The sequence below is a fragment of the Schistocerca gregaria genome, chromosome 5 (assembly GCF_023897955.1).
Source record: "Schistocerca gregaria isolate iqSchGreg1 chromosome 5, iqSchGreg1.2, whole genome shotgun sequence".
Taxonomy (NCBI): domain Eukaryota; kingdom Metazoa; phylum Arthropoda; class Insecta; order Orthoptera; family Acrididae; genus Schistocerca; species Schistocerca gregaria.
The window spans coordinates 383,900,590-383,920,357 of record NC_064924.1 but is presented as its reverse complement, the minus strand read 5'-3'; the positions used below and the strand labels follow the sequence as shown (position 1 = coordinate 383,920,357).

At 37.9% G+C, this 19,768-nt stretch overlaps 1 protein-coding gene across 5 annotated transcripts in view; it reads right to left on the bottom strand.

Moving 5' to 3' along the window:
* The window catches only part of LOC126273199 (cilia- and flagella-associated protein 161-like), a 376,598-nt gene that overhangs the window by 60,429 nt on the left and 296,401 nt on the right, over positions 1–19,768 (bottom strand). For 3 of the 5 annotated variants that reach the window (XM_049976740.1, XM_049976741.1, XM_049976739.1), the window contains exons 4-6: positions 16,360–16,447; positions 8,457–8,618; positions 8,159–8,248 (exon numbers count right to left, since the gene is read on the bottom strand). In XM_049976740.1, the coding sequence (XP_049832697.1) occupies positions 8,159–8,248; positions 8,457–8,618; positions 16,360–16,447 (340 nt within the window). The remainder of the gene's footprint in view (positions 1–8,158; positions 8,249–8,456; positions 8,619–16,359; positions 16,448–19,768) is intronic. The other 2 variants (XM_049976743.1, XM_049976742.1) reach the window with 1 other exon arrangement.

Below are 19,768 nucleotides of genomic sequence, written 5' to 3'. Positions count from 1 at the left end.
TTTACTTCTATTACTAAACTATTATTATTGCTCATGTGTGTACTGACTGACTATGTCCACGACTGTAAAAGTTATTATGGACAAATAAACCATTATTATTATTATTATTATTATTATTATTATTATGTTTCACACTGTCATACCATAATTATGGTTTCACCTCTGGGAAGAAACTCAATAACCACAAAATGGTGCAAAAAACATCCTGTGTTCAGCAGTGGCTGTCTTCACTGGAGGCATCTTCCTATGAAGAGGGCATAGAGATGTTGGTTTCCCACAGTGACAAATGCCTGAACAATGGTGGCAACTATGTAGAAAAATAGTTTAATAGTTTAAGAAAGATTCTTTCTTGCAAAAATAAATTTTGGTTTGAGAAACATTACTTACTTTCCAGACATTCATCATATTTAAATAGTTCAGTTTATGTAAGTAAAATTAATCTATCCAATTTAGTTATGATTTACTATCCCTGTAAGTCAAAAGGCTACAGGCCTCCATGATGTAGCATACTGGTAATATTTTGCACAAGCCACCACTGGTTACTTATACAGAAATTACAGGCCAGGCATCAACAAGGTTGAGATCCATCACAATGAATAACTGACTCTGCAATCAGTCTCTAAAAATCATATCATTCTCTGACAACACATCACTGGAATGTGGTATGGAGAGGCATTTTCTCATCAATCTGCTCTCCCAGATGTTGAGTGCACCTTGTTCCAGCCTTTCCAGCAAGAAAAAACACCTGAAAGTACTGGGAATTGAAACCAACTCATCTCTGTGACTCTCAGACATGCTGACTGCTCAGCCTATTGAGGTGCACCAGACCTATTGGTGGAGCAAATTATGGTTTCCTAGTTTGGCACAGACATTCCCATAAAAAAAACTTGCTTCTGCTGCCTGTCTCTCTCCCCTTTAACTTCAAGTTGTTACTGCCATACTTGGCACTTAAGTTTTCATCTAATACTTAAGACTTCCAACAAATCCTTGTGCAATAGCACTGTCTGCAACGCTTCCTTTTCTTCTATTTGGTAAAGGAACCTCAACTAAAAGAACAATTTATTCTGACAGCTTCAGCTAGAGTATACCAATTTCTATAAGTAGATGGTTTTTCTGTCTTGTTTTGATAACAGTTATCTTCTAAAGTCTCTTGTTGAAAGATATTTATTCTGTCAGGAGAGTGATCTATGTTACAAAACAGCTACAATGGTCACCCAGTTCCAGTTGCAGGTTGTGTATCTAATGGCTTCAAGGGGCAGCAAAAATTTGATTTTCAGTGTTTCATTTAATTACTGATCGAATTTAAAAATGTAAAATGCTTCCATAATTTACACATTAAGTGGCATACTATTACATTAAGTGTTTAACACAATAAGACAAGTATTAAGTTGATTTGGGAGATGACGTGTTGTACAAAGATTACAGGAGTGAAAATACAGCCCCATGTGAAGTGAGAAATATGATGAAATCGATACTGAGTGTCATCACCACTGTTGGCTATAGCTGCTGCTACACACCTTGGCATTGAATGAAAGAGGCTCTGGAAATAATGTTGGAGTATAGCAGCCCATGCCACTTCCACATATTGCCAAAGTTGATCTGGTGTAGTAGCAGATGGTGTATCCCAGGCCAGTCATTCCATAATCATCAACTAGACATTTTTGATAGGCGAGAGATTGAAAGAACAAGGAGGCCAAGGCTAAAATGCAGTACAATGGATGATGAAGATGTCTTGAACTTTATGTGCCACATGTGATCGCGCATTATCTGGTTGCAATGTGGCCATTGGCAAGCTCTGAAGGTATGGGGGGACAACAGGCTCCAACATTTCAGAGATGTGACACTGACTGGTTGGTGTATCTGCAAGGTGTACTATGGGGGTATGGGAATGGAATCCAATAGCACCTCAAACCATGATACTGGATACAGGGCCAGTATGGTGATGCATAAGACAACAGTCCAGCAATCTCTCAGAATGGAGTCTCCAGGCTTTAAGCTGACCACTGTGGTGATGCAGGCAGAATCGGGATTCATAAGTAAAAACAATGTCATTCCATTTGGTTATCCATGTCAGTCATTCACCACATCATTGCCAGTGCAAACGCCTTTGCCATTGACTCATTGGTTAACACAGCAATGGATGCCTTGTGAACAGTACACTCTGCTGCAAACAACATCGAGTGGTACGTGCGGACACTGATTGTTGTGTAACAGACAAAATTTGTTGTGCTATAGTTCATGATGTGGCAGAGTAATCCATTACTGCCACTCACACAATATACCTGTAGCCACATGCAGTAATGCAATGAGGTGCATGCAATTGGTCCTGTTGGTCCGTCATTCCCTCCTGCATTAATTGATTACAAGTTTGCATCACAGTTGCTTGGTTCTGTCTGACATGATCACCAATTTCTCTGAAGGATAATCTGCAATCCCTATAAGCAACAATATCCCAGTAAGCAACTATTCTTTCTCAGACAAACTATGAAATTTGCTCGAAAGATGCTCAATGTCTTCTCCAAGGTATACTGAAGCTGCTTACACAAAACAACTGAATGAAAGAACAAGTCCAGTATGTCCACATGGCTGCATGTTGCCCCTCTATACAGTGCTTGTAGGTAGCACTACTGGTGCCGTGATATGTGCCTATGCTGAAATGTGTATCTCTCATCGCTGCAAAGGCATGCTGCGAATTTCACCTGATTTGGATGCTTCCTTCAGGGTGTTGCATCTTGGAGGGCCAACAAAAGTATTTCCTCTCAAGCTTAAAAAGAAACTCACAGAGTCACTAATACTCCCAATCCTTCATTATGGTGATGCTATTCTGAAATGACTTTTATATGAGAGCTCACATCGGCTGGAATTGGCAATGAATGCTTGTGTGTAATACATTTGTGATGTGTGCATATCAGTCCTGCCTATGAACAAAATATCATCATCCTGATCACTGTATGCCTTCTTATTTATCTTCAACCATTACACTAATATCTGAAGGAAAAAAACAGCAGAAATACCTGTTCTCAAGCAAGTAAAATCCTCTCTGGACCACTACACAATATTGCCATGTTCTTCAGATCATTTTCTGTATCAGTAACCTGACTTTTGAACAATATTCCCCAAAATATTAAAAAAATTAAAATCTATGATGTAAATAAAATAGAAAGAAATAAATAAAATAGAAAGAAACTTCCACATGGGAAAAATATATTAAATATTATTAATAATAATATTAAAAACAAAGATTCCAAGACTTACCAAGTGGGAATGCGCCGGTAGACAGGCACAATAAAATAACACACATTTTATTGTGCCTGTCTACCGGCGCTTTCCCGCTTGGTAAGTCTTGGAATCTTTGTTTTTAATATAAAAATTAAAATCTGTTTGAATTGCAAAAGACAGCCAATGAAACACGTTCTATCACAATAGCTATCTCTTCTGCAGCTTAATCTCATCAACCCTTCCTCTCCCACCACTTTTCCCTTCTCTTGTCGACAGAGTTCTCTATTGAGATCATCTTCTTTCCTGGCAGCCATTGTTACTTTCATTTCAATCTTCCCCTCTTTCATAATCTATTCCAGTTCTTCTAATACAAAACATGCTACACAGGTGCTAAAGAAGATAATAAGGTTCTTAATGGATTCATTATTTTATTATTTTTAGTTTTACTACTATTATTCTTAGTCTATTGACAATTATTATTATTTATTAATAATGCAAATTATTATTATTGAGTTTTTTATGTAATAATTAATCAATAACATTCTTAATTCCTCCATTATTTTTTCATCATTATTAATTTTACTGTTATTGTTGTTGTTATTATTATTATTATTATTATTGATATTGATATTATTGTCAGTCACGAAAACTGACAACGGATGGGAGAACAGTATATTGACCACACGCCTCTCCATACCCACATCCAGTGATGCCTAAGGACTGAGGATAATACGACAGCCAGTAGGTACTGTTGGGTCTGCAAGGCCTGTTCGGACAGTGTTTGTATTACTGACAGTTATTCTTTATACCAATAATGAAAATTACTATTTTTATCGATAATGAAAATTATTTTCTGGTCACTGTCATATACTATTTTTTTGTATGTGTTGTTTCCGGTCAGATGTAAGAGGGGGACTTAAGGCCCCAATCTGGCCAGGCTAAATAAGCAACAAATAAATACACATATTCCCCAGTGATTTGAGAATGAAGGGACTTCACGATTTCTGAACAACTTCACACAAAATTTTAAATCTTTTTGAAACTTTCTTCCTGCCCTCTCCCACAAAAATCAAAAATATATAAAGGGATTTTTCCTTCTTTGGTTTACCAGTTTTGGTTTTGACTTTTTTCATTAGTTTGTGGGTGAATAATCTGAAACTACTGAAACAAACATAGTTTCGAGTCGTAAACCGCAACGGAATTTCACACTCAGTATCAAAATTGAACACATTTCTAATCAGATGTTTGAATCATTCAGGTCATATTATTTCTAGATGTGAACTGAGCTTACACAAGCACTTTCAGAAGTGTGAGAGAGAGTGAAAGTAAAAGGCCAATAAATCAATAGTGACAGATAAGGTTGCTTTCTACTATTTAACTTCCTTCTCCACCTTTCTAAAATGTATTTCTTACCCCTGCAGTCTGAATTATTTTCCCCATGTTATGTATTCCACAGCTCTCAGCAACTTTCACTCTCTTCCTGTTTCCGTATATTTTTTTCCAGTGAAGAGTTACTTACAAAAGTATGAAATTCCAAATCAATATAGCAAATGCTCTCAGCTAGCAGAAATGGTAAAGTCTGCCAGCCTTGCTTCCAAGATTAAGGTGGAGCTCACCATCTGCATCATCATCGATAGAACTGACTGTGGTCCTTTGGTGCACAGCCGAGTGGAGGGTCTGAATCACAGTCTCCGGCAGTTCTGTGACTGCGTAGGCTGCAGATTTCTTGACTTGCAGTATCAGGTGGTGGGTTTCTAGGTTCCGCTTAATAGTTCAGGAGTCCACAACACAAAGGAGGTGGCTACATGGATAGCGGGGGCTGTACGGAAGGGACTGGGCAGTTTTTTAGGTTAGAGGGTCTCAGGGAACCACAGAAAGGGCATCTGTCTAAAAGGAGGCAGGTAAAACACAGTAAGGTACTTGTAGAAACAATTGGTATTGTAGTTGTAAATTGTCATAGCTATGTTGGAAAAGAACAAAAGCTCCAAGCCCTAACAGAAAGAGCTGAAGCTCAAATAGTTATAAGTGCAGAAAGCTGGCTAAAGCTGGAAATAAGTTAAGTCAAAATTTTTTCAAACAATCTAACAGTGTTCAGAAAGGATAGATTAAGTACAGTTGGTGGTGGAGTATTTATTGCTGTCAGAAGTAGTTTGACTTGTAGTGAAATTGAAGTAGATAGTTCCTGCGAAATAGTATGGATAGAGATTATACCAGACAATCGGACTAAATTAATTGGGTCATTTTACCGAACCCTTGACTAAGAAGATTTAGTTGCTGAACAGTTCAAAGAAAACTTGAGTCTCATTTCAAATAGGTACCCAACTCTTAATACAATTATAGTTGGTTGTGACTTCAATCTACCCTCAATATGCTGGTAAAATTATTATATGTTTCAAGCCGGTGGCAGGCATAAAACATCATCAGAAATTGTACTGAATGCTTTCTCAGAAAATTATTTTGAACTATTAGTTCATGAACCCTCTCGAAGCATAAATGGTTGAGAAAGCATACTTGACCTCTTAGCAACAAATAATCCTGGACAAATAGTGAGTATCATGATGAATAAAGGGATTAGTGACCAAAAGGCAGTTGCTGCTGGGCTGAATACAACCATAAAAAAGAAATGCAAAGTGTATCTATTTTTAAAAAAAACCTAATAAAAATGCTCTTAACACCTTTTTAAGAGACAGTCTTCACTCCTTTCTATCTGATCATGTCAGCACAGAAAACTTGTGGAATGATTTCAAAGAGATAATATTGACAGCAAATTCAGAGATATGTACTATGTAAATTAATAAGTGATGGTAATGATCCCCCATGGTACACAAAACAGGTCAGATCACTGTTGCAGAACCAGTGAAAAAAGCATGCCAAATTTAAAAGAACACAAAATCCCCGACACTGGCAAAGTTTTACAGACGTTCGAAATACAGCACGTACTTCAATGTAAGATGCTTTTAATAATTTCCACAATGAAATTCTGTCTCAAAATCTGGCAGAAAACCCAAAGAGATTCTGATCATACATAAAGCACACCAGTTGCAAGATGCAATCAATACCTTCACTGTGTGATAACAATGGTGAAGTCACTGATGACAGTGCTACTAAAGCATAATTATTAAACTCAGTTTTCTGAAACTCCTTCATCAAAACAGATGAAGTAAATATTCCTCAATTTCAAGCAAGAACAACTGCCAAGATGAGAAACATAGAAGTAGATATCCTCGGTGTAACAAAGCAACTTAAATCACTTAATAAATCCACGGCCTCCTGTCCAGATTGTATACCGGTTAGGTTCCTCTCAGCTTATGCTGATATAATAGCTCCATACTTAGCAATCATAGACAACTGCTCGCTCACAGAAAGATCCGTGCCTAAAGACTAAGTCATACCAATACTGAAAAAGGGAAGTAGGAGTAATCTGCTGATTTACAGGCCCATATCACTAACGTCGATTTGCAGTAGGGTTTTGGAACACATACTGTATTCGAACATTATGAAGTACCTCAAAGAAAATGACTGACACATAGTCAGCATGGATTCAGAAAATATCTTTCTTGCAAAACACAACTAGCTCTTTATACTCGTGTCAAATTGATTCCATATTTTTAGATTTCCAGAAGGCTTTTGACACCATTCCTCACAAGTGTCTTCTAACCAAACATGGGTGCCAATGGAATATAGCCTCAGTTGTGTGACTGGATTCATGATTTCCTGTCAGAAAGGTCACAATTAGTAGTAATAGACAGAAAGTCGTCGAGTAAAACAGACGTAAGATCTGGCATTCTCCAAGGAAGTGTTATAGGCCCTCTATTGTTCCTAATCTATATTAACAACATAGGAGACAATCTAAGTAGCCCTCTTAGATTTTTTGCAGTTGATGCTGCCATTTACCATTTTGTAAAGTCATCAGATGACCAAAGTGAATTGAAAATGATTTAGATAAGATATCTGTATGGTGAGAAAAGTGGCAATTGGCCCTGAATTTACATGAGTACTGCAAGAAATCCGCTAAATTTCAATTATGCGGTAAGTCACACAAATATGAAGGCTATAAATACTTACAGATTACAACTACAAATAACCTAAATTAGAACGATCACATACATAATGTTATTGGTAGAGCAAACCAAAGGCTGAGATCCTTGGCAGAACACTTAGAAGGTGCAACAGGTCTACTAAAGAGACTGCTTACCACGCTTGTCCGCCATATTCAGGAGTATTGCTGTGCAGTGTGGGATCCGCAGCAGGTGGGACTGATGGATGACATCAACAAAGTACACAGAAGGACAGCTAGTTTTGTATTATCGTGAAATAGGGGAGATAGTGCCACAGGCATGATACATGAATTGGAATGGCAATCATTAAAACACAAACATTTTTTGTTGCGACAGGATCTTCTCATGAAATTTCAATCATTAGTTTTCTCCTCCAATTGCGAAATAAGAGAAATCAGGGCTCACACAGAAAAATTTAAGTGCTCATTTTTCCCACATGCCATTCAAGAGTGGAACAGTAGAGAGACAGCTTGAAGGTGGATCACTGAAACTTTTGCCAGGGATTTTATTGTGAATTGCAGGATAATCACATAGATGTAGATGTATTTAGGAAAATGTTGTGCTAGTAACAAAAGTGGAGGACTTTTACATATAAAACTCTGAATGAAACAGGCTGTTGCAATCATACTACTATTGTAGAAATTGTTGTCCCACAACAAAAAGAATGATAAAGCATCTAGTGAAAAGGAAAACAAAAGAAGTGGTTTAGAGTCATATTTACAGTAAGAAATACACTAGAATATTCCAGTCAAACACTACTGAAATATTAATATTCCACTTCTAAAAACAACAAAAACATGTTTATTGCCAACTGAATATGACGTCATTTCACTAAATCTCTGTTTTTTTGTGATGGAGGGACATACAGGAGTGAATCATACCATTCCAAAAAATGTTGGAAACCAGATACGGGGTTCAACTGCCAGATTTCTATTGGATGCTGAGTGATTGATGAGTATTTTACTGTGAGGCTGGAAATAAAAAACAAAATAATTAAAAAATGAAAATGTTTAAATAATACAAAAAATAGTGCCGATAAAGACTATTAGATAATAGGGCTCTAATAAACAGATTTTCCTTGTAGTTGAATTCTGAACTACGGGAAAGGACTATTTTAAAAAGGAACTCATCTTACATTTTACTGTCTTTGTGCATTTTTATAGCACAGTGATTACTTACTGGAACTGGTGATCCTTCACTCTCTGGGCGTTTACTGGAATCCCAATACAGGGCTCGCCATCGACAACAAGTGTTGTTGTAACAGGACAGCATGATAGCAGCAAAGCCCGATGCCCCAACTCCGATATTTATCTGGGGGATACGTGACTCCACAAAAAGAGGCTGCAAGTTCCATACCTTTTTTTAGTGCCATTTCAAATACCCAGAAACAAGTATAGATTATTAGCTTTATCTGTCATTCCCTAGTATATTAATGGGTACATTAATGGAGTCTAAACAGAAAAGTAGAATACCACTCACACACATTGCATACAATAAACTTTCATACTGAGCAAGGAAGTGTGGGGCCAGAACTTTTTGTAGCTTATAAGCACAACATAAGATTAAAAATGTGAATGTGTTTCAGGCCCCTGAAGATGTCTTGATAAATTACACCAAAACAATGCACCTGGCAAAACTAAATTTTATTTATTCATTTGCACTAAGATGCAACCTCACGCAATTTTCAGACAAATGTATCTATGCATACTGAGCCATGTCAACTCATTCTCTGTTTTTACATCTTTGCCATCACTGTCCAGTTGCCAAATGGTGCTTCGGTCACCTGCTAGTTGAGACTTTGGTTGCAATTCCTTGGAACAGGTTGTTGACCACATCGGCAGTTAGTCAGTCACAGTGAGGGAGAGAGAGAGAGAGAGAGAGAGAGAGAGAGAGAGAGAGAGAGAGAGAGAGAGACAGAAGAGGCACATCACATGTGACATACAGTGAGCTGTTCACGGAGCTTATGGGCACACAATTGTCTAAGCGGCCGGTGGTTGATAGAGTGGTGTTAGTCAGCAATACTTGGGCCCAATGTCGATAAAGCCGGTTTACCCTGGATTAACCAGGCATAGTTGCTGTGTGGGTGTTGGAGTGCTGTTCATTTTCTGGCATTGTCTGTTCTGCCCTTTGGAGGTAAGGTACTTGTTACTTGATTGATATGCATGCTCCCTTGTTGAAGTTGGTCCCACTACCCTGGATTGGCTCTGGTTCTCCATCACACTGCCTCAAGCATAAAATTCACCCTTTGGTCTTCATCTGGAATTATCTGGATGGCGTATTTGTGTGTTTTAAAATTTCTTTTAATTACAACTTGTTCAATGTCTGCTTATCTTGAGAGTTCCACATGACATTAACTGCCATATGTTCTAGGCCACTACATGTGTGAGTGACCGCTGAGGTCGAATTAGAGTCTTATTTATGTTGGAAGCTACTGCTTCCCTGACTGATGTAATGACAATAAAATTGTTATTTACTTATTTGTCCATATAAATCTCTTTTTCAGTACATATATTGCACACAGGATATTTGACAGAAAACATTTTTAGCTATTGGTTTTGCAAATGTCAAACATACACTATTTAAATTTTTATGACAAATTGGATCTATACAGTTAATAATTACAAATTTTTGAAATAATTTATATTTATAACTTATTTCTACAATTAAAGATAGAAATTACATTTTTTCTTGCATAAGAAACTATGAGATTGAAGAGTAGCGGTTTTTCAAGAGGTAGGCTGTCACAAACTTTTTAAAGCTTTGCAGTTCAGGAAGAGATTTTATATGCCTTGATAATGTGTTGTAAAGTTTTGTTCCTGCATGATATACACCTTTTTGGCAGATTGTGGCGTTACACTGATTAACGTTCTATTGCTGTGGTAAGCAAACGATAGTGGTCCAGTGAATCTTGGCTCACTTGGGTAATTAAGTTCCATAACTACCATGAGGTTTTTCCACTTTCACGAAAATCAATATTTATTGTTTAAAATACAATTACTATTGTAGCCCCAAAGATTTGCCTGTTACCTTTCAAGCCATTTAAATTATTGTATCTATGTACCATGTGATTTCCTGGTTATTAAATTAAATTATTATAGTTCATTGTAAGATGAACCGGCTAATCCTTTTAGTAATTTCTAATGTAAAATTCTTGTTGTTATACGTAAGGTTTGGTTGGGGCTCGGGGCCATGCTCGCATTGAGCTTCTTGTCCTGTTCTGAGCATTTTCATATGTTCTATGATTATTACATATGAATTATATGTTTGCTTGTTTGTTTTTGGCCTTCCAAGCTGTTCATAGAATTTGGGGGTGCTGCCCTGTGGTGTCAGCTGCTACCCACCAGTTCATCAGGTATAGCCTGTCCGCACCAGCTGTGTATGTGCAGGTGGGTGGTGTGTCGCTTTCTGTCTCACTGTAGCCTCCGAGACATTACGGGCTCCTGGTTTGCTATGGCATCCCTCATAAGTTGAGTTTCTATCTTGTAGCAATCGGGTGTTAATTTAAGCAGCAGTGCTTGTTATTCTAAACCATCTTACTCTGACCTGGCCTGACATATCTATCCCTTCCATGTTTTCCCTGTTTGAAGTTTGGCTTTTAACATAATCGTTTCAATATTGGTGTAATTCTCAGATTGTTAAATCGTATTTTATTATTTTTCCACAGCTGTATCTCGAATATGCCCAAGGGGCTTTTTGATTGATCAAATATTGGATATCTGTGTTGATACCAGACTTGAAGAATTTATGCTACTACACTTTTTGTAAGTATGTTCATTAATGTTAAGCACTCGTTTGGCCAACCAACTGTTCAAATTGTCATTGTTTGCCCAGCTCTAAGTGCATGTTTGAGATGTACTTGATTATACTATGTGCTTGTTAGTCCTTCCTAAAAGGGTACATTTCATTCATTTAAATTAACTGATTAATCATCTATTGGTTCAACTGAAGGGATTTTGGAATAATTACCTGAATCATTTGTGTTTTATTAGTGTTTTTGGTACCTGCGCAATAAAAGATTGTTGTTTTGTGAAGTAAGAAATGACCTGTGACAAATGGCCGGCAGCTTACGCATGTCCGTTTGGTTATTTCCTCATCCTGAGGGATGCCCTGACATTTCACATACATTGCCCCCTCTTTACTTCGTTTTGGCAGCTAGCTATATTGGTGTGTTAGCTGTAACTTTTTCATGTAGTTAGTGTAATGAGTCTGTATACAATGTAGTGTCATGTTTGTGTGGTTATTATTGTTGTTGTTGTTAATGTTGTTGTTGTTGTTGATGATGATGATGATGATGACGAGGAGCAGGAGGAGGAGGAGGAGGAAAGAGAAGAGAGAAGTGAATCTGGCAGGTCATACCCAAAATGTCTCCATTACCATCCGATGGCGACTCTTCCAACAAATGGACTGCCATAAACCATGTTACATGCCTTCAGTGCATGAAATACTGCAAAGATGTTTTGGACTATACCCAGGACATTTGCACAATGGCTGCTAAACAGGAATTACAAGAAGCACATAGCACTTGAAAAGCACAACACCTATCTCTTCAGCTTTTAAAATTGTGAACACATCCCCAGAAATGCCAATAATTCCTCTCTTAAAAAAAAAAGAAAATACTATCAAACATTTATTTGTTAAATTAATGTTACAAAAAATCAACAATATGAAATAGGATAGACTGTTGCTGAGCATGTGGAGGAGGTGGTAGGCAAACTGAAAGAGGACTATTAGAATCCAAGTTGCATAACTCACACACTTGTTGTTCCTGGGCATTAAGACAAAAACAAAAAACAAATAAAATATTGTATTGGTTGAAAGAAAACAGCCCTCGGTCACTATTTTTAATGAATTAACTGGATTTCAACACTGCTAGGAGCGTCTTCCTCAGAATTTAAATCAAAGAATGGTCTATAACATAGTCACAGAATTATGACTAAAAACATATGATACGGAGTATAAGTACCGAATCATCGTGAAAGACTGGCAGTACTTATATGTCATTTATAAAATAATAAATATGCCAAAAGGGCATTAGTCACAAAGATATTTAAGATAAAAAATTGTGATGGAGAGCCACTAAGTGCTGCACATCACTTACGCAGTTACAGGTTGCAAATGGGCTAGTCATAATTCTGTGACCATGTTATAGACCATTCTTTGATTTAAATTCTGAAGAAGACGCTCCTAGCAATGTTGAAACATAGTTAATTCATTAAAAATAGTGACCGAGGTTCCCCCCCCCCCCCCCTCCAATTGTAACTATTCACAGTCTCTGAACGTGCAGCCATGTACAAAATTTTGAAAATATTGTATCTTTAATTAATATGAAATTGGTCTACCAAGCAGTGACTCGACAATCCAGTAATACTCAGAAGATTCCTTGTTTCCAGAATCCAAACATACAAGTTTTTTTTAATCATACACTAGATATTCTTTCACATACAGCTGGTGAGTAAGACCAAAGCTGTGAACCTTTTTTAAGATTTGTGCTCCTTCTCTAGTTTCAGAAGCGAATAAGAAAATTGTCCTTCTAGACCGGTCTTGTTAAATAAATTCTGCAAACATTTTTAATGACTTTACAGTTCAGTTGTTGCAGTAGGTCCTAGTGAATAGTGAAGGTTTTGTGGACTGCATCCATCATTACAGAGATGGCATATGGTAACTCATAAATGAAAAAGCTTTAGTTGCCAATAAATACAATGACAGAAAAACTTGCACCACCAAAAAATAATTAATGTGGGGTAAAGGAATTTTGGGAATACATTTGCCCAGGTAACATATTTATGTGATTAACATTGCAAGAGCACAGGTTAATGTAAATGCGAGGGAAGCCACAGCAAATCTGGAATGCTCATACATTAATAACTATTGTAACTGCAAGCATGTAAATGTCCATGCAATGTGTTGTACAGGTGCCAGATGTCAGTCTGTGAGATGGAGTTCCATGGCTGTTGCACTTAGTCGGTCAATACAGAGACGGTAAATGCTAGCTGTGGATGACACTGGAGTTGTCCAATGATTTCCCAAACGCACTTGACTGGAGACAGATCTGGTGATCAAGCAGGCCAAGACAACATATTGAAACTGTGTAGAGCATGTGGGTTACAACAGAGGGCTGTGGGAAAGTGTTATCCAGTTGGGAAACATCTCAGGGAGTGCTATTCATAAATGGCAATACAACAAGTCAAATCACCAGATCAGCAAACAAATTTGCAGTCAGGCTGTGTGGGATAGCCGCAAAAGTGCTCTTGCTGTCATACAAAATTGCACTCAGACCATAGCTCCATGATGTGTAGGTCCAGTGTGTCTCGACCGGAGACAGGTTGGTTGCAGACCGTCAACTGGCCTCCTGCTAACAAACATGTCTATCACTGGCACAGAGGCAGAACCAGCTTTCATCAGAAAACACAGCAGACCACTACCCTGCCCTCCAACAACTCTCACTTGACACAACTGAAGCCCCAATTGGCAGTGGTTTGGAGTCAGTGGAGTGCACGCTACAGGGTGTCTGGCTCCAAGCTGTTCTTGAAGTAACCAATCTGTAACAGTTCGGTGGGTCACTGTGGTGCCAACGGCTGCTCAAATTGCTGCTGCAGCTGCAACATGATGCACTGGAGCCATACAGCGAACATGATGGTCTTCCCTCTCCATAGTGCCATGTCACTGTCCAGAGCCTCGTCTTCTTATTACTGTATGTTCTCATGAGCACCACTGCCAGCAATCATGTACAGTGGCTCCACTCCTGCCAAGTTTTTCTGCAATATTGCAGAAGTAACATCCATCTTCTCATGGCCCTACTACATGACCTCATTCAAACTCAATGAGGTGTTGGTAATGGTGTCTTTGTCACCTTAAAAGCAAAGCATTCTTGACTATTATCAACTCATAGATTCCAATCCCAAAGATAACTAATGATAATGACCAATAATGCATGTATTTAAAGCAAATCTGATTTGCATCCTCATTGTGGTGCTACTAGTGCCACTCTTATGTAACTAGCTGAAATTGGAATAGACATCATCTTCCAGCTTTTGTTTGTCACACTACTCCTTTTTGGTGTTGTGATTTTTTTCTGTCAGTGTACTTCCATTTCAGTGTTTATTAATGTCACTTGGAGTACTACTGCTGGACACATTTCAACTACATAAAAAGGAAAATTTCATTAAATAATTTATGTGCGGATGGATATGTGTGTGTGTGTGTGTGTGTGTGTGTGTGTGTGTGTGTGTGTGTGTGTGTGTGTGTGCGAGTGTACACCTGTCCTTTTTTTGCGAAAGCTAGTAATTCTGTGTGTGTTTGTGTGTTTTGTTCATGTGCCTGTCTGCCGGCGCTTTCCCGCTTGGTAAGTCTTGGAATCTTTGTTTTTAATATATTTTTCCCATGTGGAAGTTTCTTTCTATTTTATTTACATCATCATTAAATAATTTGTTAAATTCACAAAGGGGAAACTCAATTCCCTGTACAGCCAACATAAACACATCACAATATATAATATCAATCTCAGCTACAGAACGAAAGGTTAGTGGAGGATGGACAAGGGGAGGGTTGCAGTTCACTCCAACCCCAAATTAAGGGCCGCTCACCATTTGAGGCAAAATATGAAGTAAAAGGCATTAGATAGAGGAGGAGGTCATAGTACAGAAGCAACCATTGTGCCTTTGATGGAAGTGAGAGATACCAAGAGAAACAAGGTGGATATAGAAAAGGGAGACAATTCAAGAGTAAAATTAACACACATAAAGTATAATAAATGGATGGAATAAAGATGAACAAGATAGGCAGCTGCAAATGCTAAGAATGAACTAATAAACAAACAGCATGAAAAAAAATGTATCAAAAATTCTAGTGAACCCACTGGGGGAAGTGTGGGGCAATCAGAACATATGTTGGGGAACAAGTTTCCATCTCTGACACTAATGGTGTAGCAACACAGCCAGTCTGTCTCTTCATGAATTTGACAGAATACTGTTCAGTTACAGTTGCAGGACTTTACTTTTCCCAGAAGTTAACACCAATTTCTAGAAAAATAGATATGGTAGTTCATCTACATTGGTCTAGTTATTGGTAAAACTTCAACATTGTATAGAGTTGATTATGAAAATAATGACAAGATCATCTCTGTATTTTGATTATCATTACTTACTGTAGTAAAGGAACTTAATCTGAGTTCTCTTGTTTGTGCAATTAGTTAGAATACATAGGAAAAATGAGGACCTCTCCTTGCACAATAAGGGCAGCTTGTTCTCATATGGTTAACCGTAAGAAGTCTATCAGTGTATTAGATACACTAAAAACAACATTCACAAAGGTGGTGGCTGTGTACATGACAAAAGGGAAGATATCAGTGAACAGTAATAGTAAATAAAAACTGAACCTTTTCAATCTGGATTGCCACACACTGAATAGGAATCATCACAAAAAGCTACAGTGCACTTATGTATCTTAATTCACATCAGAACTCAATAAGAATATCACCAATCAGTATCTACAATCACTGTCTGATACAAGCTGCAAAAACTGAAAAACTGCCGTCGGGTGACTGCCTTCAAGTCAATGTTATCATGAAGAATGCATAAGTAGGATGGAATGTAAGTGATGCCAAGACCATGCAACAAGGGCCAGCAATGATTGTAAAAAATTAATGTGTTACAAAGATACAGATTCTGTTATTTAACAAATACATTGATTCTAGATGATAATTCTCCAATTAGTACTATATGTTATTTTCAACCACTGCTTAACAAACACTGGGGAGGGGAATATATCTCCTGACACATCCAATCAGCTGGCTTAAACATTTTTAAGCATCTGAGTTCAAATTCTGATCAAATAATTTAGTACACATTTGCTCTTGGATGGTGAATTATATAATTAAACCTTGCAGTGCATGACAACTGATTAAAGCAGTTCAAAAGCAGTTCATGTAGTTCTGTTATTCCAAGAACAACATTCACATATTTATTCTGCACCCCAGAAATTAGCAATACCAGTAAAAAACTGAAATTAATTCTACAAGCCATGGCTCTTAACTAATTTGAAATAAAAATTCAGTAACATTTATTTCACATAATCTTTTACCAACCAGATTTCCGTAGCTCTCAACTGGACACAAAACAAAGTCTTGGTTGAATTTGACAGGTTCACCATTTCTGGTGTCATCTCCATGTTCACTGCAATGAAAAGCATAAAATAAGTATTTTTTGTCTGCTGTGAAAAGAGTTACAGTTCTACTTACTATTACAGTTATTAATGTTGTTCTTTGATGCTTCCAAGTATCTAAGAGTCCACCATAAAATAAAATTGTTTTCATACTTTATTCTGTGGACCTTTTCAAGCATCTCAGTTCTTCAACTACTCATCTCCTTCTCCACTAAACACAAGGTTCTGTGTGGATGAGAGCGAAAGAGAGAGAGAGAGAGAGAGAGAGAGAGAGAGAGAGAGAGAGAGAGAGATGCAGTAATGAACATTATCAGCACGAAGTCACTTAATTAAGTGCAGCAACAATATATATTCAAGAGGGTAATTCATGTAAAATAAATACATATACACAAACATACATACATGATTCTCTGCTTTGCTCCTCCCTTACTTCACAAGCCTGCAAAAGCTAAATTTACTTTCACAGAGATGTCTGAGTGCACTCTTTATCATACAGATATTTCATAAAATGTAACAATAAAAACACAGTATGCACTGTTACAGGACTTGATTAAATCACAGTTAATTCCACTCAGTTTCTTCGAATAGTTACACTTGATTTGCTTGCAGCATCATTTCTAAGAGTGAATAACTGCCTAAAGTGATTCCATGGAAAACACAACTGCCCAGCAAACTAAACTAGCTGTAGATTAGCTGGTACTGCCATGGGTTGGGTGACAAACACTACATAAAATGATACCATCATAGAGAACACAGCTGTACTCTACCTGATGAACAGAATTTGTTTAACTACAATGACAGTGGTGCTTTTACGGAGCTAATACTGCAAAATCATTTCAAATGTTATTTCAGAGGAAAATAAACACCCAAGATGCTGCCATGCAGTAAAATATTTTAACAGAAGGGCCAAAAATGTGCAACGTAAAAAGGTCTACACTAAGACCTAAGTTAGCCTGCCCGGCTAGTCATGCATTCTATCTCACTGCTTCCCAAGTGGGAAGGCATGTCGGTTGCCAGCACGAATCCTCCTGATGGATTAGTGTCAAGCTCCAGTGTGCCGGCAAGCTTGTGGATGCTTTCCCATCTGCCTCGGTGAATGTAGGCTGATTCCCCTTAGTCCGCCTCAGTTACACTATGTCGACAGTTGCTGTGCAAACACTGTCTCCACGTACGCGTACATCATAATTACTCTACTATGCAAACATTTGGGATTACACTTGTCTGGTATGGGATGTTCCCCGGGGAGGGGGAGAGGAGGGGTGTCCACTGGGGGCCGAGCCGCAAAATAACCCTAGGTTTGCGATGGGGCGGGTGGACTGCTGTGGCCTGTTGTGGGATTGTGAACCACTGAGCTCTACAGCAGGACAAGGCCTCTCTGTTATTTCTAGGTCCCCAGTTCAATACAATACAATACAAGTCCTACGTTAGATAGTTAGTTAATTTAATTTTTCACGGACGCCTTATGTCTACAGGATGACCATGGGTGAGTACCCCAGATTATAATTAGAGTACATTTCTGAACAATGAAGAATAAAGACTTTCTTTCTTAAAGATGAGTTATCTCTCAGAACATTATTTTACGTGAAATTGTTGAATGAAAATACCCAGTATATGTAAAATAACTGATTTATCTTTCCCCAAGACTTGCAATGATTCTAAGTGCAAATGTGGCTGAACTAAGCTGTTTTATGAGTTTCAAAATGTGTTTATTTCCAGTTTAAATTCTCATCAATATGAAAAATTTTTAGGCTTCTTCCCTACTTTTTATTTTCTCACTACATGTTACAATTACCACTGGTTTAGTACCCCTAGATATGCAGAGCTGCATATGTTCTGTCTTTTTAAAACAGAGTGAGACCACTCACAGAAAACCAGTCAATGACACTAATAAAAATATTGTTCACCACTTCTTCTGTTGCTGTACAAGTGCTTGGATTGATTACAATACTAGTGTCATCCACAATGAGAACTAATTTCTCCTGTTGTATATTAGTTGGTAGATGGTACACATACATGAGGAACAATAGTAGCTCTAACACTGAGTCTTGAGGAACCCATAGATGATTTCAACAATGGTTGAATCACTAGATAAAACGGCCTACATTCTTCTAGTTAGATAGGACTCTGTCTATTGGTTGGCTACATCAATTGCATAAAAGCTCAGTTTTTCTAGGAGAATGCTGTGATTCACAGCCAATTACCTTAGATAGGTTGCAGAAAATCCAGCTGGTGGTATTTTATTATTTAGTGCTTGTAAAATTTGGTGACTGAACACACAAATGGCATTCTTAGTTGAACAATTCTTCTGACATCCAAACTGTGTTTAACTGAGGATATTTTTGTTGTTCATGTGTGGTACTATTCTATAATGCATTACCTCCTTAAATTGTTGTGTAACAGGTCAATAGTTATTCGCACATCTCGTATCACCTTTCTTTCAGAGGGGTTTAACAATCGCATATTTCAATCTCTCTGGAAAAATGCCTGTTATTGGTGATGCATCATATACACTCTTAAAAAAATACCCATGATAAACCACAAAGCAATTATTCAAATCGGATGGAAATCGTTAGTTGTGAGGTACATTTACAGACAAATAAATGATCACAATTCACAAAAATTGGATGATTTATTTTAAAAAAAGCTACTCAAATTTTGCAAATGAATAACATGTTAGTCTTTCAGTTTGACACTGATTGATAGAGTTCTTGGATGCTCTCCCAAGGGGTATTGTGCTGAATTCTGTCCAACTGGCATGTTATACTGTCAAAATCCCAAGCTGATTTGAGGGCCATCCCCATTATATGCCAAATGATCACAATTGGGGAGAGTTCCTGTGATCTTGCTTTGACAAACATGAAGACAAGTAGTAGAAACTCTTACTGTGTGCAGATGGACATTATCTTGCTGAAATCAAGCCTAGGATGGCTTGCCATGAAGGGAACAAAACAGAGCACAGAATATTATTAACGTACTGCTATGCTGTAAAAATACCATGGGGGACAACCAAAGTGTTCCTGCTATGAAATGGAATTGCAGCCCATAGCATCAGTCCTGGTTGTCAGGCCATAAGGTGGGTGACAGTTAGGTTTGTACCCCACTGCTGCCTGAGGCATTGCCAGACACATATCTTTGCCGTTCACTGGAGCTCAATTTGAAGCAGGCCTCATCATTGAAGTTATTTTTACTTCAGTCAATGAGATTCCTGGCCAAAGACATGCTGGAGATGCCCCAGAGAGCAGTGGGATACCAATCTGACTGTTGGCCTCAATACAGCCTGACAAATAGGAGTGATGGTCTGGGATGCCATTTCATTTCATAGCAGGACCCCT